General features: G+C 38.5%; 1 protein-coding gene across 9 annotated transcripts in view; it reads right to left on the bottom strand.

Moving 5' to 3' along the window:
• Nucleotides 1-27,165, bottom strand: part of HELZ (helicase with zinc finger) — a 157,811-nt gene that overhangs the window by 61,393 nt on the left and 69,253 nt on the right. For 8 of the 9 annotated variants that reach the window (XM_042965477.1, XM_042965478.1, XM_042965481.1 and 5 more), the window contains 8 exons: nucleotides 24,135-24,468; nucleotides 21,911-22,041; nucleotides 16,782-16,961; nucleotides 16,156-16,260; nucleotides 9,516-9,694; nucleotides 6,557-6,675; nucleotides 5,077-5,222; nucleotides 3,465-3,612 (listed from right to left, as the gene is read on the bottom strand). In XM_042965477.1, coding sequence (XP_042821411.1) covers nucleotides 3,465-3,612; nucleotides 5,077-5,222; nucleotides 6,557-6,675; nucleotides 9,516-9,694; nucleotides 16,156-16,260; nucleotides 16,782-16,961; nucleotides 21,911-22,041; nucleotides 24,135-24,468 — 1,342 coding nt within the window. The remainder of the gene's footprint in view (nucleotides 1-3,464; nucleotides 3,613-5,076; nucleotides 5,223-6,556; nucleotides 6,676-9,515; nucleotides 9,695-16,155; nucleotides 16,261-16,781; nucleotides 16,962-21,910; nucleotides 22,042-24,134; nucleotides 24,469-27,165) is intronic. The other variant, XM_042965482.1, reaches the window with a different exon arrangement.

Genomic DNA, 27,165 nt, shown 5'->3' with positions numbered 1-27,165 from the left:
GTCAGTGAAATTAACAGCCAACCAGAAGATTCCTAGAGTCAGCACCACCATTAATTCTCAGCAGTACAAGACCTAGCACTGTCCCCTTCCCCCACTGATACGACTAAGCAAAGCAGCCAACAGCTAACATCAAACCACAGTTGGGACTAAGACAAATCTGGATTGAAGAGACACTTTGACAACTCACTGCCTTCCAGTAGTACAAGTTTGCCCAAGCCATTTCCTTAACCTTGCAATAAAGTAATACCACATTTTACTCAACTGAATTTTCTGGACTCTACTTATTGGATTATTAGTATGATTTTTAGTGTAATTCAATGTATTTTATTTTATTTTTTTTTAATTTTTTTTTTAACATTTTATTTATTTTTGAGACAGAGAGAGACAGAGCATGAACGGGGGAGGGGCAGAGAGAGAGGGAGACACAGAATCGGAAGCAGGCTCCAGGCTCTGAGCCATCAGCCTAGAGCCTGATGCGGGGCTCGAACTCACGGACCGCGAGATCGTGTCCTGAGCTGAAGTCAGCCACTTAACCGACTGAGCCACCCAGGCGCCCCGTAATTCAATGTATTTTAATACAACAAATTGATCAAACACATTCAATGCTTGGCAAAGGGGGAGATACCATGATTAATAAAACATGTTCCCTGCCTGCTAAGAGATTATTGTATATTTAGAAAACAGACTCTTAAAAAAATATCATATATATATGGATATATATATATATATCATATATATATATCCATATATATATGCGTGTGCACGCATGTACATGCATACGTAAATGGTAAGCTCAACAGAGGGTCAGGCAAGACTCTAGGGGCATAGAGAAGAAAGTTTTTTAATTGCCTTTTAAATACACTATTTATTTACTATTTGGTAATAATATCTATTTAAATTTACAATGTTAAATATGCCAAATAAAATTTGACAGTTTTTACTCAAGAACTTGAGGGTTATCGGCCAGGAGGCAGTCCACACTGCCACATACAAAGTCAATGGATGCCAGAGATTGAGACTAGATTCTCCCATTGTGACAACGATTTAATGGCAAGTGCTTCAGATGTGCAGATGGTCCAAGGTTTCTGAAAAGTAAACCAGACTGAAGACCTAGACTAGACTCACTACAAGGAATAAGAAAGGCGGGCCGGAGTCTACCGCAATAAGGAATAAGAAAAACCTAGGTTTACCCATTTGGTTAAATACGGGGGTAGATGAAAGCTGCGGAGACACATCTACCACCCACCGCCAACCCCAAACACATACACAGAGTTCCTACCACTGAGCGATACAGAACCATTTCCCCACTTCATCCCTCTGTGAAGCGATGCATAAAACTGCAGTCAAAATACACAGACTTGGAATGGTGATATGAGGAGCTGCGGAAACTTCTATCCCAGACAGACAGCTGTTAAGCTGGTCAAAATTAGCAGACAATCATTCATAGTCTCTGGAGACTGATTAACGAGTTTATAAGAAATTAGTTGAGAAGCATTTATTCAACAAAGTCTACAGACACTAAGAGGGAGGCCAGGGCATTCAAGCTAGGGACTGCACCCAGCCCCCCACAGCTCCGTGTCACAGAAAAGGCTGTCTTAGCAGCTGAGGGGCAGTTCCCATCTCCTCTATCGAGCTCCCTGGTGTGAAAAAGCTATTCTAGGTGGTTTTGGAGCTGGTGACCATCAGATCCCATTTGCCACAGCTCCATGCTGCAGAAGGCCTATACTGAACAGTTAACAGCAGTTGACTTTCTTGTACTGACTTCTAACTATAGACCTATGATCAATTTTTAAAAGGAAAGATGAATTACTATTACATAGTAAGACCCATTTCTGTGTAAATAAAATGAGTAAAGCATGGGACTCAACAGAAGAAAGGGAAATGGAGATCACAGACCAGAAACCATTCTTCTAATGACCAATAAGCATCTGCCCTCCTCTGGGTTTCCTGAAGTCCAAGACCCTACTCCCTCGTGACAACCAGAACCTAACCCAAGGGTCCCTGGCCTGCTGGCCCTAAAAGTCTTCACCAGGTTTTAGTCTGCTGCCTGATCTGACCATATTACCCACATTCTCTCTGCACCTAAAAAGTCAGAAACTGTAAGAGAACCATACAAGTTACATAGCACCTAATAGCTTAGCAACACTGTCATCGGGGCCTGTGTGATCTCCCTGGAGATCCTGGAGCACATGACTCTGCAATTCAAGTCTGACTTGTTATTATTATTTTTTTTAAGTTTATTCATTTATCTTGAAAGAGAGATTGCGTGCAGGCACACGAGTCAGGGAGGGGCAGAGAGAGGAGGAAAGAGAATCCTAAGCAAGCACCAAGCTCAAGGCAGAGCCTGAGGCAGGGCTCAGTCTCACAACCTTGAGATCACAACCTGAGCCATTATCAAGAGTCAGATGCTTTTGGGGTGCCTGGGTGACTCAATCCGTTGGGTGTCCAACTTTGGCTCAGGTCATGATCTCACGGCTCGTGAGTTCGAGTCCCGTGTTAGGCTCTGCGCTAATAGCTCAGAGCCTGGAGCCTGCTTCAGATTCTGTGTCTCCCTCTCTCTCTGCCCTTCCCCGGCTTGTGCTCTGTATCTCTCTCTCTCTATCTCTATCTCTCTCTATCTCTCTCTCTCTCTCAAAAATAAATAAACATTAAAAAAAAAATTTTTTTTTAAGTCAGACGCTTAACTGATTGAGCCACCGAGCCACCCCCAAAATGATAACTCATTTGAGGAGCAAATGGATAGCTCAGTCAGTTGAGCATCTGACTCTTGACTTCAGCTCAAGTCATGATCCCAGAATCGTGGGATCGAGCCCCAAGCCAGGCTTTGCGCTGACAGCACAGAGCCTGCTTTGTTTGGATTCTGTCTCCCTTTCTCTCTGCTCCTCCCCTGCTCGTGCTCTCTCTCTCTCAAAAATAAAATCAATCTCTCTCTCTCTGCCCTTCTGCCCTGCTTGCACTTACCCTCTTTCTAAAATTAAAAAATAAATAAAAAATAACGATGACTCATCTGAGTATGTACTATGAAATATAATCATAGTCTATTTGAGATGGCTAACTAATAATTATATGAAAATAATATTGGCTTTTCTTTTAAACAAAGTCATATATTTTGTCATAAGAAATGTAAATCAAAGGGCGCCTGGCTGGCTCAGTCAGTGGGGTACGTGAGTCTCAATCTTGATCTCTGGGTTGTGAGTTTAAGCCCCACATTGGGTATAGAGATTACTTAAAAATAAAATCTTAAAAGAAATGTAAATCAAATGTAATCAAAATGTAAATCAGTTTTTGTTTCCCACAGGGGGTTCATCATTAACAAATCAATGTTATACAGAAAGAATAAACATCCCATACTACTTTCATGCAAATAACACACAATAAGATGTCAACCCCAAATCTTAAACACTCAACAAGAACAAACTATGTAATTGAGAAAATGTTAACAGTCTGCAGAAGAACTTAGGTACCTCTGCATTATTATAAAAAGCTGTGCTATTTTTTTCTTGTACATCTTCCCCTCGTGCTGTAAAGAAAGTTAGTGGGTAGAAATCCTTGTGTGCTGGTTGCTTTCCACTGGCCATCAGTTTGCCCTCATAGAAGAGCTCAGAGGTGTAACTGCAAAAAAAAAAAAAAAAAAAAAAAAAAGACCAAAATAAATACATACATACATACATACATTCATAGTAATTTATCATCAAAATTAATTCCACCCATAAAAAAAATTATCAGTCAGTTCTAATAATTTTGCTTTATGTCCCTAATTAATTTAACACTTATGAGGGCAAGATTTTCTCCAAAAGTAACCACAGCAGTAACAACAGGGTAGGCTCCTGGTATACCATTGCTAAATGAATTGATCTGGCAAGGTATGAAGCCAGAATACAGAAAGAAAAGGAAGAAATGACAATAGTTCAATACTAGATGAAAAGCTTGCTCTATGAGGAAATTGCAAGCTAGTTTATTTTCTTGGTTAATACATATTTTTATTTATATGGTTCATTTACTTACACATGCAAACACAAAGACACATAGACCCCGAAACACAGAATTGAAGGACACTCAAGTCTTCAAATGTAAAATGAATACTTTTTCCTGCTGAAGATAGCAAGTATTTGATTTATTACTGACTGAAGAAAATGACTGGCAATAATAAAAAGAGAATCACATTTTAGGACACTGATAAAAGATATACTCAAGTCTAAATTTACTTTTATATCTTATTGTTTTCAGAGAATCCTAAAAATTGTTTTCACTGACTAAAATGATTTTATTAAACTTTAAAACACGAGGTTTTGGGTGGGGTTAATGACTGAAAAGGAACACAAAGGAGCCTTCCAGATATTCTGTTTCTTGATCTGGATGCCGGTTACATGGGTGTGTTCAGTCTGTGACTGTTCACTGAGCTGTCACTTATGATATTTTTAGTTTTATAGATGCATACTACATTTAATAGAAAACCTTTAAAAACTTTATGACTAAGTTTCATGGTTTTTCCTTCCTTCCTTCCTTTTTATAACAGATTCCTTGTATAACATAACCAGACATAAAAGCAAATCAGTATGTCAATATATCTGTTTACTACATGACATAGTTTTACATACGTATTACATATTTAGTCACAGAAAAATATCATAACTGGTAGAATTTAAAGTTGTAGTTTCCAATAAGAGACTCTTAAAAACTGAGAACAAACTGAGGGTTGATGGGGGGTGGGAAGGAGGGGAGGGTGGGTGATGGGTATTGAGGAGGGCACCTGTTGGAATGAACACTGGGTGTTGTATGGAAATCAATTTGACAATAAATTTCATATTTAAAAAAAAAAGAAAGAAAGAAAAGAAAAGAAAAGAAAAGAAAAATAAGTAAATAAAGTTGTAGTTTCCAGGACTCCCCTACTTTGTGAAAAATTGCAGCTGACTTTTGAGGTATTCTGTTACAGAAATAAAATTTAACATAATTTCCAACACTGGGGACACCATATAACTGTGCTGGGAATAGACTGTCCCTAGTAACGGTGCCATTTTGAGTTCTCCTCTACCACACCAGAAGAAGGGTGACACAGAAGGGGCAGATCACACCTACTTGATGATAGCTTCATGGGAGCGGTAATTCTCACACAGGAGGATCCTACAGGGAAACTCGGCAGGGTAATGCTCATAGAGTCGATCAAGTAATGACACATGAAGGTTTCTCTCCCTGGCAAACTCGCTGTAAACAAAAGGACTGAGCTGTAACAGACAAACATACAGAGAAAATTTAACTAAATACACAAGTAGTATTTGTATAACCTACTTATAAAAAGTCCATTATGCTGAAACTTCTGATGTACTAAATCTCAATGCTGGAATAAGCAGAATCAAAAATATTTTCTCTAAACAATTTTACTACTGCACAGAACTTGGCTAAAATTTCTAACTTTTCACTTCATTCTGTCAACAGTAGCCTATAGTCAACAAAGGGCTCCTCCAACATAATAATAAACAGCTACTACTTCTGGAACTTCAGGGATACAAACCATTGCATCACTGGAGGGAGTCAATGAGTTATTTCACTAAAATTGATCAGCTATTTAAAATGGTGAGCTGAGGGGCGCCTGGGTGGCTCAGTCGGTTAAGCGTCCGACTTCGGCTCAGGTCATGATCTCACGGTCCGTGAGTTCGAGCCCCGCATCGGGCTCTGTGCTGACAGCTCGGAGCCTGGAGCCTGGAGCCTGTTTCAGATTCTGTGTCTCCCTCTTTTTTTCTGACCCTCCCCAGTTCATGCACTGTCTCTCTCTGTCTCAAAAATAAATAAACGTTAAAAAAAAAAAAAATTTAAAATGGTGAGCTGGAAGGATACACAGCCTCTGACTAAAAGATTTTTAATAATTAGTGAAATAACATTTTTTTATCTCATAAAGTATAAGGTTAGTCATTCTTGATCATCCCTTTGATCGCTAAAGAACAAAATTAAACTACTTTTGCTAAAGAAACAAAACAATTTCTTCCTCCACATTCAACTCTTTCCTGGATGTCTTCATGGCTACACCACTATATTGGTTCAATTTCAACTGCGGCAGAAGAGAAAGAACTTCAAACTGCAACTTTGTAAAACAGGTATTAATAGAAAAAGTGTACTTCTCTTTCATATATAGGTATTGAAAATTAGTCACATTCTTTGAGATTGGGACTATTATTTTGAATTAGGTGTACTTTGTTCCCCATGATGGCGGGAAAAAAAAAAATCAACCCTTCATGAAAACAAATGTTAGGGACAAAAATTGGGGAACTGTAGGAAGAATCATTAAAATTTATTTTATAAAGAAAAGAATTCTATTCTATTCTATTCTATTCTACTCTATTCTACTCCATTCACCCTATAGAAATCTGAACTTTAAATTCAAAACATGAAAATTATAAACACTGATAGACTCCTCCATTCCACTCTAGATCCAAAACAGTGGGATGAAGTACTTAAACTGTAATGGATGGCACAATTTCAAGGGAAGTTTTAGAAAACAGAATATTAAACAGGAAATTGTACTTAGAAGTCCCTTCACGACGATGACGCAGAGGGCACGCACCTGCATGTGGTCACCAGCCAAGACAATCCGCGTATTTTTAGCTGCTAACGCTAGAGGCATAATGGTTTCACACTCCATGGCCTGGGCAGCTTCATCTAACAGAATGTGTGTAAAAAACCCTACAAAGTACAGTATAAACACAGTAAGGCAGATTTAAAACAGCAATAAAGGTAGCAGGAGTTCTGTTCTTTTCTGCTAAGGAAAGACTTCAGTGTGCTGATTTCAGAGTTAAGGGTACTTTTAAGCCAATCCTGAATTTAGAAAATCGTCGATTTAAATCATTATTTAAAGAACAGAGAGGACAGGAAATAACCTTTTTAACCAATAACAGATATGAAATGGTATTTGATGCTAAGGGCCCCAAGATTAACAGTTGATGGAGTATATATAAAAAAGATGTTTGAAGTACAAGATAGCAGCTTTTCACCAAAAAGAAGGACCAGCAACTAAACACTGATAGTCTTCTCACTATTTATGTGGTGAAACATCGAAACTAAAATAATGGTAGTTTATAAGTAATTCTAGCTTTACCATGCATATTAAACATTAAAATAAAGAAATCATACCTAAAATCTAATATAAGGGAGAAAGTTATAATCTAACCTTTACTGAAACAAAGGGGAGGGGGTAACTGATTAGCAGATTCACTAATTTGATTATTTAGGGTTTGTTTCATGTGTTTATATATGTGGCTAGACAGACTGATAAAATTGTTTAGTCTTAAGAGCCTACCCTGGCTGGGGAGGGGGAATCATTAGTGTGCAAAAAGTGAAAGGTGAATGTCAAAAACATATGTCATCTAATGTCCCCCAGATGCAAACCCCACAGTAGGAGACATCCCACATCTTGACTGCCACCGCCACTCACACTGGGGCACAGGATTCCGGTACAGAAAGGAAGAGAAAGTCCTGTTGCCCCTAAGGACAGAAAGAGGCAAAAATCTCCTCACGGTCTCAACGTGGAGAAGGAAAATGTTCTGCCCTACTGTCAACACACCGAGGCAGGAAGAAGGGGGTCTTCTTTTTATTAGCATAGCAAAGAAACAAAATGGTTTCTCAACAAAATGACAAGCTATAAACCTTGCTGGGTTAATTAGCTAGCTGCCTGTGAGGAGGGTCCAAGAACCTACCCTCTATTTCTATGTACACCAGCAAGTTCCAAACTATCTTTTTATGCAACTTTCTAACGCAACTTGCCTTGAGGTTGGGAACTTTCTAAATCGTACTGACCGGAAGTAATAGCCCCCCATATCATCCACTCATACAAATGGCTATGGTTGATAGTGTATGTATCAATCACTGTTGTCTATTTCCTGACAGTGGCCTAAACATGATATAGACCCCTGTTAAGGAGACTCTGTGCTTTTTGTCCTACAAAACTAATTACTTGAAAACTACTGTTTTCATTAGATAACGTTTTAATTAAACAGAGGTAGGCTTGAATCAGCAACGGGATAAATCATGAAACTGTTATAGCTATTGCTAAAAGCTAGTAAAGGTAACTTGAATTAATCAAATTAATGGAGCCAGAGCCTTATCTATAGAAGAACCCTCCCTCCACAGGGCTGAATGAAATGAAATCAGGTATAAACACCCAGAACAAAGCACACAGGCGACTTGTAAGTGTTCTTCTACATTCTTGCTCTTCAAAGCCATTCTTAACTTTCTCACAAAACTCTACTGCCTCGGAGGTTTGGGCATTTCATCTAAGGGCACACAGGCAGAGTAGAACCATAAAGTAATGAGACTGATTGTTAAATAAACATACCAAAATTTACATTTCAAATAAGTGTTGTTCCATTCAAAGAAGTCAGTTGGGAGGAAATAGAACTCATTCCAATGATGCAGTCACTTTTCAAAACATTTTTGAAACTCTGTTTTTGTAACTGCCCTCACCAGCCAGCTATGAGCTGCGTGCACAAGAAAATAAGTCTCATTACATGAGAGGCACGTCTCTCTCTCTCTTTTTTTTTTTTTTACCCCTAATGGTGTTGCTCAGTTTGATCACCTACCTCATTTACCAAACATGTCTCAGAAAGATTTTGAAGCTCTTCTGAAATTAAATCTACCCTCAAAAAAAAAAAAAAAAAAAAAAAGTCTGGCCACCATTCATTCACTTTAGATAAACAGAGGTTTATCAAGGGCCTCCAGGTGTCTATACCCTGGGCCAGATGCCAGGAATTCAAGGTGAAGAGAACAGTATCTACTTTCCAGGGACTTGAAGGTTCATAAGAATCTGTCACTGGCTCTGAAAGCAATTCCAAAAGGAGAGAGCAAAAAAGTGTTGAGCAATGTCGACCATGATAATATGGCAGTAATAAATGAATATCCTTCCAAAGCAAATACCTTAAAGTGGTACCACTTTTTGATGGTTAAGTTCTGCCATTATGTATCAGAATTACTTGTCACCTTGTATCTGTACTTCATATAATATTAGCTTGACTTTACAGATTCCTGTACTTCAATATAATCTTAATAGTATGTCTAAAAAAAAATCTATCATGATTGCTGTCTCTACACTATGAAAGTATTTTACAACAAAAATTTGAGAAAATTGTAAAAAGCACTACTATCCAAATTTGAATTTTTCACATGACTGGTAGTAAGTAAATGCCATCTGATCAGAGAACAAATAAAACAGTAGTCACTCAAAAGTCTAAACTAGGGGTTGACTTTTCTTTTTTCCTTTGTAAAAGGGCCAAACAGTATATATTTTAGGTTTTGTTGGCCATACAATCTGTTTCACCTACTCAATTCAGCTGCTGTGGCACAAAGGCACCCATAGGTAATACACAGTTAAACAGGCGTGGCTGTGTTCCATCCAATAAAACTTTATTTACAAGAACAGACAACAGGCCAGGTTTGGCCCACAGGCTATCGTCTGCCAACCCCTGGTCTAAACTGAATGCAGAGGCCCCAAGCATTCAGAGACACCCTATCTGTGTCTTGAGTCAGCATACCAGGTTCAAGGTCCAACTGACAGAGGTACTGGGAAGTATTCAATGTAACAACCACCACTCGGTGTTTAAGAATATCTTCTTTCTGTGGCATCTGAAAGGTGGAATGTGCGCTTGAGATCAAACAGTACTGATGCACAACTGGGTGGACAGTCTTTACCCAGCGATTTCTGAAATATACCCTATAAAAGAAGACAATATTTCCTATTTATATTTATTAACATCTTACCAGCATCATAAAAAAAAAAATGACATTATTATGTGAAGACTATGGTATCTGGAAATTCACAAATAAATCCGATAACCATTAACACTCTACTGAATTAAAATTTAACATACAGCTGTGACTTTGCCCTACCAAAAAAGGATTCAAGAAGAAAGCATATGCACGATCACAAAATAAGTATTTATTTTTAAGTGTTCAGATTAACCTTACAGCACAATGATACACAGTTTCATAAGCACTATAGTTTTTAAAATTCGAAACATTCCCCCTGGGGAGTTACTTTTTTTCTAGAATATTCTTATAAAAATATACTTAACTCATATTGCAATTATCTATGCTAACAAAAAACAGTGAGCTGTGCACCTACAGTTATCTGCGTTTCCCAGCAGAATATATTCTTACACCTATATGTAAACAGACCTCTATCTAAAGTTCTAAAGGACATTTAAAAATAAATTTAAATTATGGAAAACCAGAAAATCTTAAGAAAGATTATCTCGGGGCAGCTGGGTAGCTCAGCTCAGGTCATGTCTCAGTTTGTGAGTTTGAGCCCTACGTCGGGCTCTGTGCTGACAGCATGAAGCCTGCTTGGGATCCTCTCTCCCTCTCTCTCTGCCCCTCCCCCTGCTCCCTCTCTCAAAATAATAAAACATTAAAAAAAAAAAAAAGAGTATCTCTTCCATTAATTGCAAAAGAAAAATAACAGGCCTCATGCAACAGACTACTTAAATGGTACAGAAACAACTCATCCATCCATCCATCCATCCATCCACCCACCTCCCACCACCCATCTCTAACCGACTCACATACAACAAAGATCTATTGGTGTCCACCATGCTGGAAGCACAGAGGCAAATCACATGATTTGCAAGCTTTCATAAAAGCTTTGATTTACTGTGATTTTAATGGAAAGCTATCAGAGAGTTCTGACAGGGCAGTCACATAATCTGACTTATGTTGTTAAAGGACCACTCTATTGCTCTATACGGAATACACTGTTTGGGGAGGTACTTTGTAGGCCAGACAGTGGGGTGCTCATAAACGCTGAACAGCCAGCTTGGAGGGTGGGGGTGGAGCTGACGTGTAGGGTTTGCTGACTTTTGTGGTATAAAATCTACTACCATGGCCAATTTCAAGCTAGCAACATGATGTCACTGAACATGAACTTGGGAAGGCACGTACATGACTGGCTCTCACAAGCCACTACAAGCGGGCTGCAATACACCACTGACCGGGGCAGAGGCACGGGCAGGGGAGAGAATCAGGGAGACCAGTTAGGAGGTTGTTGCAAGGGTCCGGAAGAGAAAAGAGGGCAGCCTGGCCCACGGTGATAACAGTGAAGATGTGAAAATGGCTGGATTCACTATACACTTTGAAGGTAATGCTGACAGGACTTGACTGGTGAACCAGATGTGCAATTTAAAAGACAGTATGATTCTGTGCCTTTGAAACTGGATGAACGACAGTGGTGTTTACAAAGATGGTGAAAGTTGAGGAACAGATTTGAAGTGGGAACTCAGAATTTGGTTTTGGACAAATTCAGTAGCAGACATCCACGGGGGATGTCCAATAAGCAGGGGGATATAGAAGTCTGAAGTTCGGAAGAATATCCGGGACAAGACCTATACAATTGGGATACTATTTCAACCAGGGGACTACATGAGATCAGCTGGAGAGGAAATGTAGCTAAAAAAGAAACTAGTTGGGAGAATTACTGATGGCAAAAGGAGAGGGATACGGCAAAGGAAACTGGCAAGAAGCAGTCAAAGAAGTAGGAAAGAACTCAGGAGAGTGTGCGGTCTGATCACGGGACATAAACGTCCGTGTCACTAAATCTTCCAGACACTCTCCAGGCCCATCAAGGTACTTGATGTGGTAGCAGCAGCCAGCTCTGTGCTCATTCCCTCCCCGCAACACTCTCTTCCCTCAGCTTCCACGACTCAACCTTTCCTTGCCTTCCTTCTTCCTTTCCGGGTTAGGGCTCCTCCAAGCTTAGTCTTCACATACTCCTCTTCTTGGCCTCTGTTCTCCCCCTGACGATCTCAGGCCAATGGTTTTGATCACCGCCAATAAATACTCTAATAACTCACGTTTTTCTCTCTCCAGCCACGACCTCATCTCTGAGCTCCAGGATGCTATCCAACTTTTTATTTAACACTTGTCTCCTTTAGGATATTTCAAAGGCAGCTCAAATGTAATATGCACAAATCCTAATCTCAGGATCTTCTAAAAGGTGTTCTTCATGAAACACTTAGAACTGGTTATTGCTTTTAAGCAAAGCAAAGCCCCCCTCCCACAAAAAAAAAAAAAAAAGGTATTTAATAAATATCCAAAGTATAAATTATAAGAGAAAAGTAAAGAAATATATTTTGGGACGCCTGAGTAGCTCAGTCGGTTGTGCATCTGACTTGATTCTGGATCAGGTCATGATCCCAGGGTCATGGGCTCGAGCCCCACACTGAGCTCCACGCTGAGCATGGAGCCTGCTTGAGATCCTCTCTCTCCCACTGCCCCCCTCCCCTGCTCATGTGCTATAAATGATATATATATATATATATTCATTATATATATATAAATGAAATATATGACTATTTCTATAAATAAAAAAAAGAAATGTATTTTAAAAACATTACTCTGGGGGCACCTGGGTAGTTCAGTCAGTTAAGCATCCAACTCTTGGTTTTATTTAGCTCAGGTCATCATCTCACAGTTCATGGGTTCATGCCTCACATCAGGCTCTGCACTGACAGTGCAGAACTTGCTAGAGATTTTCTCTCTCTCTCTCTCTCTCTCTCTCTCTCTCTGCCCCTCCCCAACGCACGTGCGTTCTCCCTCTCAAAATAAATAAATAAACTTAAAACAACAACAACACATTACTTGGATAGGAAGGACTATAAACTTGGTAAGAGTAACCAATATCACTTCTAAAATATGCAAAAATGTTCAACAACATATTTTAGGTTTTAACAAAAAATGTTTAATCAGATCAACAAAGCAGAATTTACTTTTAAATATATGAAAAATCTCATTTTACAAATATATAAAAAATCATTTACAAATTCTGATTCCATTAACTAAAATACGTGTTTAAACACATAAATTACTAGAAACTAAACTCCAAAATGTTATTAGTATTTATCTCTGTGTGGTGAGATTATAGATAATTTTTATTTTCTTCCTTATTTTCTAGATTTTCCATACTTTCCATGGTAAAATTGGAAAAATGGTTTTTCAAATTATTCATCAAAACTCATGCCAAGTACCACTTCTCCCTCAAAGAAAAAATAAAAATTGAAGTTCTAAGTCTCACTACTGACTTTTTTTGCAGTTACCTTGGAAAGCCACCTCATGTTGAAGCTAACAAAAAGACAAAGTTTGATCATTAGGCCTGTATTTCCTTAAAAATACAATATTCTAGTGCTGACTTCAAAACAATTTAAACATTTTCTTGGTACTTTCATTTTGCACAACAGTTAAGGTGGACACTGTCTATAGGATTATCTAAAACACACCTAACAGGGGCACCCAGGTGGCTCAGCTGGTTAAGCATATGACTCTTGGTTTCAGCTTAGGTCATGATCTCACGGTTTGTGAGTTCGAGGCCCGAGTTGGGCTCCACACTGACAGTGCAACACCTGCTTGGGACTCTCTCTCTCTCTCTTTCTCTCTCAACTCTCTCTCTGCCCCTTGCATCCTCTGTCTCTCTCTCTCAAAATGACTAAACAAACTTTAAAAAAAATACACCCAACATTTTCAAAACTGGAGAATAGTGACAAGTGACATATTCAAGCTCACAGTATGCAATATGACACCAATTAAGTAATTTACAGACTTCTAGAAACAAACCATCCAGAGATCCCACATGAATTATGTGCAGCAGGAGACTGTCTGGTAATACATAATCTTAATTCACTGAAATTTTATTCATGTATTGAATTCATATGCAATAAACAACCCAGCAAAATGTTATTACTCAAGACACTACAGAATCAGAAAGACTTGATCCCAGAATAAAATCTATTACTTTGAAAATCTATATAGAACAATAAATACCTTCCACTTGCCCAGAAAGCAATAAACATACACTTTCCATAGAGGACCTCGATCTACTAAGGAATCTGCCGGAACCAGATACTGATCAGCAGAACCACACACAGAAACTGTGTTTTCCTCTCTCTTCCATCTTAAAGTCTACTAATTCTAATGAAGTAAGAAATAAAAACCAAAACAAAATGTAATCTAAAATGGTTTCTAAAACCTCCATCCCCAAATATCTTAAGCTCAACTCCTGGCACGTAATACTGAATTTTATACATTTCAACCATAAAAGTGTGTTGTTATATTTAAACATACTGACTGAATTAAACGATTTAATGCTTATGACTATTTCCACACTTTATGGCATTTACCAGGGCCCACTCGGGACTACACGGTGCAGGAGACAAACTCTTACATCATAGAGACAGCACATCTTCCAAGTCACAGACAGACACTTGGTGCCCTCTTGTGTTCTTTCCCCTGCATCCTGGGACAATTCAGATAAAGCTAATCTCCCCAGAGTGCTCAGCCGTTCTAATGCCCTCTATCCCATCTCCCAAACCTCTCGTGTTCGAGGTCTAGCAGGGCAATTGTAAACTAACCTGAGTTAATGTAGTAACAGATGGCACTAATAAATTGTAATTATTCAATGCATTATCCTCCTAGGAACTACATTCACAAGTTGACACCTTTCCCAAAGAGAAAAACTATGGAAAGAAACTATTAGGAAAGGCAAGACTTTTCTTATTTTATCCCATTTACTAAATAAAATAATTTGAAGTTTATATGTAGATATTTTTCCAGCTTTTTGACTGAACCACTCTTGAGATGTGTGGAGAGGTGAGATTTTCTGCTAGAGGCGAGTTTCTGTCTGTGGACCGCTACAACTATACAGACCCTATTGAAACAGAACTTCTTATTCTACAGATTTCAATGCACTATGTGGATTATAACCTCCAAAACATTACTTTACATGAGAAAAGCTAAACACAATGCTAGTCCCATGGTGGGGCTCTTCTGCCCCAAATATCAAATGACCTATCCTAGGTCGATCAAGATTCCAGGGGGCTTTCCTCCACTGTTTCTAAGTCAAGTACACCTCGATAATTGAGGCTGTCACCATCCCCATATAACACATACATACACAAACATAAACAGACACACACACCAACAATAAAAGCAAACAAAACAAACACCTCCATTAAAGTAAGGACACTCAGAGCAAAACTGCTACTCACTACTGAGTTTTCACTTATGACTAAAAAAGATTCGAATCTGACACAAAATAGGTACTGATGAACTTATCCACTGATAACTACCACATTTTCATTTTCATTTACAGTGGTTATATATAGGTGATGTTTTATTAAATACAACCGGGTTCTACTGGATTATTTCTGCTCTAATTTATCTTCCAGAGTTAAAACAAAGTATGGCATAAAACCCTGTGTTAGCAGGTCACACCACATTTTTCTCTTTTGTTCTTCTTTATGCAATTGTAAAATCATTCAAATGGCTTTGGTTGTGCTTATTAAGAATTAAATAGCATAATCTCATTTTTCCATGCCTGGACTCAACTAGAAATAAAAAGTTAGTGGATTATGATTCAAAAGTGTGGTTAGAAATTAACTGATAAACAATAATTGTATTCAAACAACACAGGGCATGACACATTAGTTTGTAAAATGGCAAAACTAAACATTAATTCATATAACAATGAAAGCAAATGGTGTAATAAACAACCATTTAATGATTCTTTATTGTTTTCTGAAGAAAAGGATTTTATTCCCCCACAATCTGTGTTTAAGTACATTTTATATCCATATACACTCAAAAGGACCTTTCTATATCAACGTAAACGTTTCTTCTACACTTTGTCTCTTACATGATAGCAAAAAGTTGTAAATACCAGTCAGTTACATTTTGTTACAGAGATCACTTCAGTATTTCATGCGTCTCTAATGGGTAGTTCCTATGCAATTACCTGCATGATCACAGTCAAAATCTTATGACCACTGCATGACTACTCTGCCATGCAAACTATGCTAGAATTTTAATTAAATTTGATTTAAACAAATCATATTTATATTATTTCATCATAGTAGCTTTTAGAGGTACACATCAAAATCTGCTCAACATTTTTACATACAAAACTTAAAAAAGGATGTCTTTCTCTTTGCTTAATGTTTACGAAATGAATGGTCGAAGATTTTTTAATTTTTCCTTAATTTTAAATGGCTTCTTCAAAAGGCATAACCTCCAAATGCCAATACACAGTTCAAGATTTTGTATTCTCGAAGTTACTAAAATCTTTACAGACACCTTTTCTTAAGAATAACAAAGTATGATACAGATACATAATAAGCCTTAAAAAAATACCTGAGAGGTCTTGCCTGGGGATTGCCTGCTTCTACATATGGATGTAAATAATCCTTTATGTAGAGATCAGCAGCACTATTAGAATGGGTGCAAATGAGAATCCTGCTGAAATAAACGGTGCAAATAAAAAGAATGATAAAACACAAAGCTATTCAAGCAGTAGAATACCAAACAAAAGCAGCGGCCATCTTAACATTACACATTCCCCTCAGCCTACTCAGTCTTGTCTACATATCATTCAGTGATGTTTTTAGGAAACTGTACTACTCTTTAAGCTGTCGAGGAAACTGGTTCCCCCAAATCATTTTTTACATCTATCACACAAAATGTTTTTTATATGCCCAACTCGTCTGGCTCTAACATATATCACAATTCCTTAGCAGTCTTGGAGCTTTGATGGCTATGTAAAAGCTATCATTCTCTACATTGCCAATTTTTAAAAACAGTATATTTTGAAAGAATTCAAATTTTAGTCCTTTGGGGTTTTGGTGTGGGTCTTTTTTTTTTTTTTTTTTTTTTTTTTAATTTTCCAAGCTGAATTAAAAATTGTCTTAGCTTTGCATTCACAACAAGAACAGAGGTCGTGCCCTCCTAATGAAATCGGAGCACACATAGCACCATCTCACCTCGTCTCCTGCTGCTGGAGTATGTGCTTGACGGCCTGAGCTAGAGTGAACGTTTTGCCTGTCCCATAGGGTCCGATGATGAGGACGGGAGGCAGCTGGATTGAAAGAGGAGTTGTGATGGCCAGAACAGCCTCTTTCTGTTTTGCATTCAGCCGAGGATCCAATTGCTCGTCCCACTGTCTATAGGAAATAAAAATTTATTTTAAACACATGCATCTTTTAATAAACAAAACACAAGAGGATGCTTAATTTTATGGAACCACTAAAAATACTAAAGAAACAGGGGCGCCTGGGTGGCTCAGTCGGTGAAGTGTCCAACTCCAACTCAGGTCATGATCTCACGGTCCGTGAGTTGGGAGCCCCGCATCGGGCTCTGGGGTGACAGATCAGAGCCTGGAGACTGCTTTGGGTGTGTGTGTGTGTGTGTGTGTGTGTGTGTGTGTGTGTGTGTGTCCCTCTCTCTGCCCCTCCCCCACACATGCTCTGTCTCTCAAAAATAAACATTAAAAAAACAACTTTTTTTTAATATTCAAGAAACAGTGTCTGTAACAACAAATGCTTATTCTATAACTTCTTTTTAGAAAACTACCCAACAGAGTTGGCACAGGCTGTTGATCAAAACTCACTTTAATTACTTTGTCCTATTCCAAGTGCAGAAAGATTCTGATAACTTTAGAAAGCACACAAGTCTAGCTGCTGCCATGTCTATAAATAGTAATGGCAATGGCTCAAAAATGTAATTTCCCTGTTACATAAAGGTATCCGAAAACTTTTCTGGTAATAAAGAAGTATTAGTTTCTTCACATTAGCAAGTAAAATGCAAAAGGGAGACGAACCGAATTTCAAATTCTAGTTCACGGAAAGATTTCTTTAGTGAAGTTTAAAACAAGAGGCAAAGAAAAAACTTCTACGTCCTTGGTTGAGAGATACTCAAATATCACAAAGTTCCGAATTCAGAAAATAGCAGTTTTTTAAAAAAAGATATCAAACGCCAAACAATACGAATTGTTTTCTAATATTTTCCCACATAATATACATATGTCCTACTTTGCAGGGTAGAGAACACCTGTCATGGTAGCACAAATGGCTGCTGTAATGAGATCTATCTTATGAGCGTCCCTTCTACGACTTGGCTAAGTTTCGAAGATTTAAATGGACAGCAGATGCTGAAAGGGATCAAACCAAGTAGAGAATCAACAGCATTCTTTCTCACAACTACCATTAAAATACTAAATATTGCAACAACTATGGTAAAAATGTTAGGGATGTGAACCAAAATAGGACGGGCATGTAAAGAGACTCTTAGAAAATTTACAATCAAAGTGCCTACAAAATAATCCTGCAACAGGAGACCATGGTTTAGAGGAAAATTCCTTCTCTCAGAGGCTATACTCTACTTATATCAGAACCTAGTTATTCATGGAAACTCTTAACACTTTCAGTTTTAAAAAATTGTAACTGATGCTGTATTCAGACAGATAATTTCAAACAAATGAAGGTCTCCTAGGAAATGTAAAACCTTAGGAAATAAACGTTGACTATACAAACACATCACTACTTATTTTTCTGGAATTTAAAAGTTTTAAGTAAGAAACAAAAGAACTCTGACCAGTGGCACTGGTTTTCCTGGCAACCGTCCACTAAAGCTCAAGCTTTTTACTCCAAAGAATCTCTCATCGTTAAACAGCTTAGTGACTCGTAATTCTGCCAGAACATAGCAGTGTTCCATTTTCCGTAAAGAGGAAATTACGTTTGGTGATCACTAAGCCCAGATCCAATCTAGAGAGAGAACTGTGCAACGGTTACCCCAAACCATCCATGGCATCCCCTCTGCCTTCCCCTACTGCTGAGCCTAGACAGCTAGGACACTCCATTCCTCAGCCTCCTCTGCTAAATATCCAATTCTGCCCAATGAGATACAGGAAGAGGTACCTCAGAAGGGCTTCTGTACTCAATAAAACACAAACAAAGCCTCACAGAAGAAAGCCCTTCTTGCTCCTCTGCCTTCCTCCTTCACCTGGCTGGAATGAGCTCGTGGTAAGTAAAACCGCAGCTGCCATCTTATAATCAAGAGGTAATGGACATCAAGAAGGAAACCAACATGCTCTATGGTGCAGAGGAGGTGAGACCTGGGTCCCTGACGGTACTGCAGAGTCCTTGCAAGTCCTAGACCACCTACCTCTGGGCCTCTATCTCTACTTGTTTAAGCCACGGTTAGTTCAGTAAGCTGTTACTTGCATTCATACCTGACCCCAATGGCTCCGTTATCTATACAGGGAAATAATGACATGTGCATCAGATGGTCATTCTAGGATCAAATGAGAATACATGCAAGCTGTTTAGGGAAATAACTGAGCAATAAGTGCTCAACTAACGTTAGCTTCTATTACTACGTTTACTGAGAGATGTTACTTGGCTAATACACACTTTCAAAAACAAACAAAAATTTTAAAAACACCCTCCAGTTCTTCATATTTGATGACTTCAATGACCTTATAAATAAGACAAACAGTAGGTTAAATAAAAAAGTATAAATCTAAGGGATTAATGACAGATTTATGGGTACAGTTCTCAAATACAATTCCTCTGTATTTTATTTATATAGCCCATTCTACTCATCAACTGCTTTAGTGTAAACAAATGCTTCATGTCAGATGAGAAACCATCAGTGTCAGTCCCTTCTACAGTTTCTGGTCATGAATGAAGAAGGCCAATGAGTCCAACAAGTTGTCTTTATTACACCACCTGCTCAATAAAGGGAAGAGGACTTACAGTACACATGCCAATTATCTCTGATTTTCACAGTTTAAAGGAAGACAGTCTGTCCAAGTTTATTCTGAATAAAAAATATTTAATCCCTGAACCAAATTAATCCAATGTCCTTTTCCCCCTGGTCTAATGCATTGTTACATTTACTTCAGAGACCACATGCTCAAGAATAATTTCTCAACTTCATTTATCTATATTCCACCTTATCCCAGAAAAGATTTTAAATGGCTAATGGCTTCTGAGTATGTTCCTACCCTCAGTTACCGTTTAGTTACTATTTAAATTACAGTGGTATGGGGGGCAGGGGGGTCGCCTGGGTGGCTCAGTCGGTTAAACGTCTAACTCTTGATCTCGACTCAGGTCATGATCTCAGGGTTGTGGGATCCAGCCCTGCATCAGGCTCCATGCTAAGCATGGAGCCTGCTGAAGATTCATATTCTCTCTCTCTCTCTCTCTCTCTCTCTCTCTCTCCCCTCCGCCCCGACCCCACTTGTGCGATGTATCTCTATCCTCTATCTCTCCCCCTAAAATAAAAGTTAAAAAAAAAAAAAAGTCTAGAGAGCAAGTTTTGTGTTATGTAACTTTTACAATTTTTTTTTTAATTTGTAAGAAATTAAGCATAGGGCCAATTAAACAAACTTCAAGGCGATTCAATCCAGCTAGAACATGGGGGTTTAGAGGGAGAAAGGAAGTGTCAAGTAGAAAAAATAAAAGAAATCTGAAGCTACTGTTGGAAAACCCTGCCAATGGAACCACATAAAGGGTTGATGTTCAGCTGCTCAAACTATCAACGTATCAAGGAGATGCCTTCAGAGATTTGTAAGCAGTGAAACGAAATGATTACTTTAGCAAACTAACTGGAAGAAACATGTGGGCTGGACCAGAGAGAACGGAAACACAGCCAGCAGGACAGAAGACCGACTAGAAGGCTACTGACATAGTCCAGCTCTAAATTATACACTGACTGTAGGAATGGATGGAGGGGGAAGGGTAGAGAAAAGATGAATCAAATGGGATTTGAGAAGACTGGATTTTTACAATTAGTGGATCACTGATTACTTTCAGGAGAGTGAGGAAGGGAAAACCAGAGATCACAGGATAAGTATATAAGAATAGCAGAAACATATAAACTACTCCTGCTTGAGAATTCTGGCAGTAAAAAAAAAGAATGGGAAAGGGATAGTGAAGGTAAGCAAAACAAGGGAGAAATAATTTTGTGTGTGTGTTGTGAGGCATGGTGTGCTTTGTTCTGTTTTTAGAATCAAAAGAAATGGAACGTGAGGGGAAGAGATATATGCCACTTCTAGGCCTGGCCCATAAAAATGTCCCACATGATCCTGTGCTCATTCTTTCCCTGCCTGTCAGCTGGATGTCAACATGCAGGGTGAAACCTTGGAAACCATGTACTGAAGATACCAGATCCTCCATCAGTGATGGAACCGGGCTGCCCAACCATGACTGGATTGACATGAGTAGTAAATAAATACACTTCTATTGTGGAGAGCCACTGAGATTAAAAAAGAAAGAGAAGGGAAAGAAAGGTAGAATGAATAGGGCATCAGCAGGGGCCAGGAGGATAAAAATCCAAGGAAAAGGACCAAGAGGAAGATGCAGTCATACGTCTGTCACTGTTCGTATGGAAACAAATTAGAACTATCACTATAAAGATATTTACGAAGGGGCACCCAGGTGGCTCAGTTGGTTAAGCATTCAACTCCTGATTTTGGCGCAGGTCATGATCTCACGGTTCATGAGTTTGAGTCCTGCATCGGGCTCCACGCTAATGGTGCAGAGCCTGCTTGAGATTCTCTCTCTGCCTCTCTCTTGCTCCTTTAGTTCTTTCTCTCTCGCTCTCTCTCAAAATAAGTAAATAAAAAGATACTCGTGAAGATGCACCAAAGTGAATTTAAGCAGGAAAATATTTATACAACCATTAACCTGAGAGCAGTTTCAGAAATACTATCTTCTGTGATACTTTCTCCATTTTCTTACATTATAAAAATGCCTCCTATATGAAAAAATCATTTTAAATTAACGCTTGAACCACTTTTTAAAAAGTCCTAATTTTCCCATTCAACTTCTACTCAAAAATATTCCTGAATTGCTTGGCATTCTGTCAAATTAAGGTTGTTGAGAAAAACGATAGAACTCATTTAGACACTGAGAAAAAGTGAAGAAAATACATGACCAATCCCAAATGTTTCCTTCTAAGGGCTCTTTTACTCTCCTTTCTCAACTAAAACACGGCGCCTGGAGATTATAGCAAATTCTCTTATAAAACTATATTGACATTATTTGATACAGATGTTCAACATAAGATTAACATAACTTCCTTTAAGGAGGCATCTCCTTTTTTATACCTGTTGGGACTCCAAGGTATGGTTGGAGTCATAGTGATGTCTGGAAACAAAACCCCATTGTCCTTGATCCTGTCTAGCGCATAATGCATTTCACAGAGGGGTAACCGATTTAATTGAAACTGAAGTTCAACCTGAAACACAAAATAAATTAAAAAAAAAAAAACAAAAACACATTAACACAAACAAACAACCATTAACACAAACATCAATACTTGCACCTTGCTTGCTAGAAAACTTTGTGGAGATAACCTTTAAAGGGAAGCCAAGTTTAGAGATTCTTTTAAATGTAATGAGACTTTAATAAATTATTATGGCTAATATTTGCTTTACTATGCACTTTACATAAATGATCACATTTAGTAGTACCAATGATGTATATATCATTATTAACCTCATTTTAACCTCTAAAGTGAAGTGCTTGTGAATTACTTCATATCTAAATAAAGGTTATCTGATTCCACCATATTCCTATTAATAACATATTTGATAAAATCAGTAGAACATAGGGGCGCCTGGGTGGCTCAGTCGGTTAGGCGTCCGACTTTGGCTCAGGTCACGATCTCTTTGGGAGTTTGAGCCCCGCATCAGGCTCCGTACTGACAGCTCAGAGCCTAGAGCCTGGAGCCTGCTCTGGATTCTGTGTCTCCCTCTGCCTCTCCCCTGCTCTCACTCTCTCTGTCTCTCTCAAAAATAAATAAAACATTAAAAAAAAGTTTAAAAAACAAAAATCAGTAGAACATATGTGAAATATCAGCTTTCAAGTGATAAAAACCAAGCATAGGACACTATCAATTTACTACAAATAAACAACATTCACCAAATTTTATGTTTTAAAAGAAAAAGGGGGTGCTTGAGTGGCTCAGTCAGTTGAGCATCCGACCTCGGCTCAGGTCGTGATCTCATGGTTCATGCCGCGTTCGGCTCCGTGCTGACAACTCAGAGCCTGGAGCCTACTTCGGATTCTGGGTCTCCTCCTCTCTCTGCCCCTCCCCTGCTTGCGCTCTCTCTCTGTCTCTCATAAATAAGTAAATGTAAATGTAAAAAAAAAAAAAAAAAAAAAAAAATTTAAATAAATAAAAAGGAAAAGGAAACAAAGAAAGAAAATTTTAAATTTTTTTTTCAACGTTTTTTATTTATTTTTGGGACAGAGAGAGACAGAGCATGAACGGGGGAGGGGCAGAGAGAGAGGGAGACACAGAATGGGAAACAGGCTCCAGGCTCCGAGCCATCAGCCCAGAGCCTGACGCGGGGCTCGAACTCACGGACCGCGAGATCGTGACCTGGCTGAAGTCGGACGCTTAACCGACTGCGTCACCCAGGCGCCCCAAGAAAGAAAATTTTAAAAAAGAGGGGCGCCCGGGTGGCTCAGGCGGTTAAGCATCGGACTCTTCACCTCAGCTCAGGTCCTGATATCAAACTCTTGAGTTCAAGCCCCGTGTTGGGTTCCACACTAGGCATGGAGCCTACTTACATAAAAAAATAAATGAACAAATGAATGAGTGAATGATTAGCTTTCTGGTTAACTAGGGCAGAGTGAACACACGTTCACCAAAAAAACCATACAGAGAAGAGAATATGAACCACCTCAGGTGAGAACTGTCCCTGGATGTAGCTTAGCTTCCTTTAATTTGTTCTTCTGCTGATTTAAAATTCCAGGGTTGCCTGGCTGGCTTAGTTGGTAGAGCGTGTAACTCTTGATCTCGGGGGTTGTGAGTTTGAGCCCCAAACTGGGTGTAGAGATTACTTAAAAATAAAATATCCATTAAAAAAAAAAAAGAAATACATAAAATACAATTCAGGGCGCCTGGATGGCTCAGTCGATTAAGCGTCCAACACTTGATTTCCACACAGGCCACGATCTCACGGTTCATAAGCTGAAGCCCACGTTGGGCTACACGATGACAGTGTGAAGCTTGCTTGGGATTCTCTCTCTCTCTCTCTCTCTCTCTCTCTCTCTCTCTCTCTCTTTCTCTCCCTCTCTCTCTCAAAATAAATAAACTTAAAAAAACATATAAAATAAAACAAAACTCCAATCAGAAAGTTTGGCCTTGTATAAGACTGGAACATGTAGATGTTACTTAGATAAAGACGATTGGTTTTAAGGTCCAATTCTCCACCCGCCACTATAACGCTTCAAAGTCAACTGCACTTCTCATTACGGCAGAGGAATGAAAACAAGGACACTAAGAAAACCACAATTAAGTTGCCCCACATCGAAACACACCTGTGTGTCATAATCAGGCCGAAGATTAAGTTCTTCACAGCATTCCCTGGATATCCTTAAAAATATATATTCTTTTGTTTTCTCTTCAATAGTAGCTTCATAAACCTTCTCTTTGGTTCCCTGGGTCTGTACTAACTTCTCTTTAGGGACTGGTAATAAATAAACAGCATTGACTTTGGTCATCACCAGCCGTCCAGCCAAAGTATCTTCAGAAAGTGTTTCAGTAAGCTTAAAGCGACCAAAAAGTTGTCCATTCTGAGCATACTTTGCGCCTCCAGAAACTCCCGTGAGCATGAAGCTTGCTAGAATCTGCAATTGCACTTTAAGGTTGAACCTAAAGCATAAGTAGAAAAGGAGTTTGAATATTTCAAATTTCAACTTGATTGAATATTTAATTCAATAATTAATTAATAATTAATTATTATATTAATTATATGTGTATATATAAATATATATTTTATATATATTTATATTATAAATATATAATATATTATATTATAATAAGTAATTAATTAATTCAATAATTCAAATAATAATTTGAATATTGAAGTTCAAATTTCAATATTTTTGATATTGAATATATCAAAAACATAAAAACTAAAAGAGTAGAATAAATCAAATTTAAACATACAAAAACGTAAAACTTCATCATTATCAATTCCACTCCATCAAGCTACAAATTATATACATATACTACTTATCTGCCTTTAATCCGTGCTGGAAACAAAACTTTCTTTAAGCGAATGAACTCTCACCCAAGTTACATAAAGACACGTACTTAGTAGAAGAATACGAACATTCTTAACACCTGAACATTTAAGATAACGCTAACTATATTTTAATAAAATGAAGTATTTTATATTAATATGAAAATCTGCTTAAACATACCATAGGGACCACTGAAACTAAAATGACCTAAAGCCAGTAAGAAATGTGCTATGTGGAAACTACAATGGACTTTTTTTCTTTCAGTGCTATTAACAAATACAATCCAGAAGAAACTTTCTGTTCATGACCACATTGAGACAGTTGTCAGGCAGGAATTATGGGAGGAGAGGGTAAAGCATAGCTTATTACACAACGGCGAGCGCACTCGCTTGCACTCCCACGTGTGCACGTGAGCGTGAGAGAGAATATGTGTGTCAAATAAGGGCAGGGAATCAAGATCTACATGGTCAAGAAATAACTGAAAGAAAGATCTGAACTGACAGCTTCCTCCCTTGCCATTTTGAAACAGCGCTGTGAGAGAGAAGACAAAGCAGCAAAAGAGGGAAGGACATTTTCTACTTATTCTTAGGAAAGTTTAAAATATGTGAATAAAAAAATTGTTCTAAAATCTATACATCCATTTTTGGAAAAGGCTACTTTTTAATGGTACTGCTGAACTGTTTTCTTTTCAAATCTTCTTTTGAATACACGATGCCGAGAATGTCTTATAAATTCTTAAGGAAAAAAGGAAACAGAAACTTTTTAAAAATATTGAACATCTCCTTAATGGAAACATCTGCTTACAATATTAGGAAAACAAATCTAATTAAAACACCGTATTAAAAATGTAAATAGTGGGCCGCCTGGCTGGCTCAGTCACTTAACGTCTGACTTTGGCTCAGATCGTGATCTCCCGGTTCGTGGGTTCGGGCCCCGCATCAGGCTCTGTGCTGACAGCTCAGAGCCCGGAGCCTGCTTTGGATTCTTTCTCTCCCTCTCTCTCTCTGCCCCTCCCCCACTCATGTTCTGTCTCTCAAAAATGAATAAATGTTAAAAAATTATTTTAAAAATTTGAATATCCATTTACATAAAGTTCCAAAGTAAAAGGGAAGAGAAATATTGTTAGAGAAATCTTTAAGAAAAATAACACATATGAATAGCTATTTGTGCATGTAATAAATAATAGGAGTTTACAAGTTCCAATAGTAATTTAAAAATAAAAAACATAAGGGGAGGCTGGCTGGCTCAGTCGGTTAAGCATACGACTTCAGCTCAGGTCATGATCTCACAGTCCGTGAGTTCCAGCCCCGGGTCGGGCTCTGTGCTGACAGCTCAGAGCCTGGAGCCTGTTTCAGATTCTGTGTCTCCCTCTCTCTCTGCTCCTCCCCTGCTCATGCTCTCTCTCTCCTTCAAAAGTAAATAAAAACATTAAAAAAAATTTTTTTTTAAATAGAACACATAAGACTACACAAACATACGTAACTACATACTAAAGTTAGTATTCAAAAATGTGGCTTTATATGAATAACAAATGAATTCTAGCAGAATTTGCCATGTGCATGTGTGGAATTATTAAAAATTACATTATATTTTTCTCATTCTCTACACATATTTCACTAGATGCAAACTAGAAAAGTAGGGTGATAACTTAAAGAAATACAATTTGTATGTTAACCAGTTACACTTGGCTCCTTAAAGACCAGAGCGTGCACTAAGATTCACATAAAAATCAGTCCTAAAATAAAAATAAAAGTATACTACACTCTCTAGTTTACATAAAATCTATGTTCACCTGTCCTTTTTTTCTTTTTATTAACAAAACATATGCTTGAAAATAGAACAGCGAGGCGCCTGGGTGGCTAGTGGGTTGAGCATCTGGCTTCGCCCAGGTCATGATCTCACGGTTCGTGAGTTCGAGTCCCACGTTGGGCTCTGTGCTGACAGCTCAGAGCTTGGAGCCTGCTTCAGATTCTGTCTCCCTCTCTCTGCCCCTCCACCGCTCATGCTCTGTCTGTCTCTCTCTCACACAAAAATAAATAGACATTAAAGGCAGGGGGCCACCTGGGTGGCTCAGTCGGTTAAGTGTCTGACTTCAGCTCAGGTCATGGTCTCACGGTTCATGGGTTCGAACCTCGCATCAGGCTCTGCGCTGACAGCTCAGATCCTGGAACCTGCTTCGGATTCTGTGTCCCCCTCTCTCTCTGCCCATCCCTGCTCGAGCGCTGTGTGTGTGTGTGTGTGTGTGTCCCTCTCTCTCTCAAAAATAAACATTAAAAGAAAAAAGAACAGGAAACCATGGTTGATTCATGCTTTTTCAAGTGAA

The sequence above is a fragment of the Panthera tigris genome, chromosome E1 (genome assembly GCF_018350195.1).
Source record: "Panthera tigris isolate Pti1 chromosome E1, P.tigris_Pti1_mat1.1, whole genome shotgun sequence".
Taxonomy (NCBI): domain Eukaryota; kingdom Metazoa; phylum Chordata; class Mammalia; order Carnivora; family Felidae; genus Panthera; species Panthera tigris.
The sequence above is the reverse complement of the archived record's forward strand: the minus strand, read 5'-3'. Positions and strand labels throughout refer to the sequence as shown.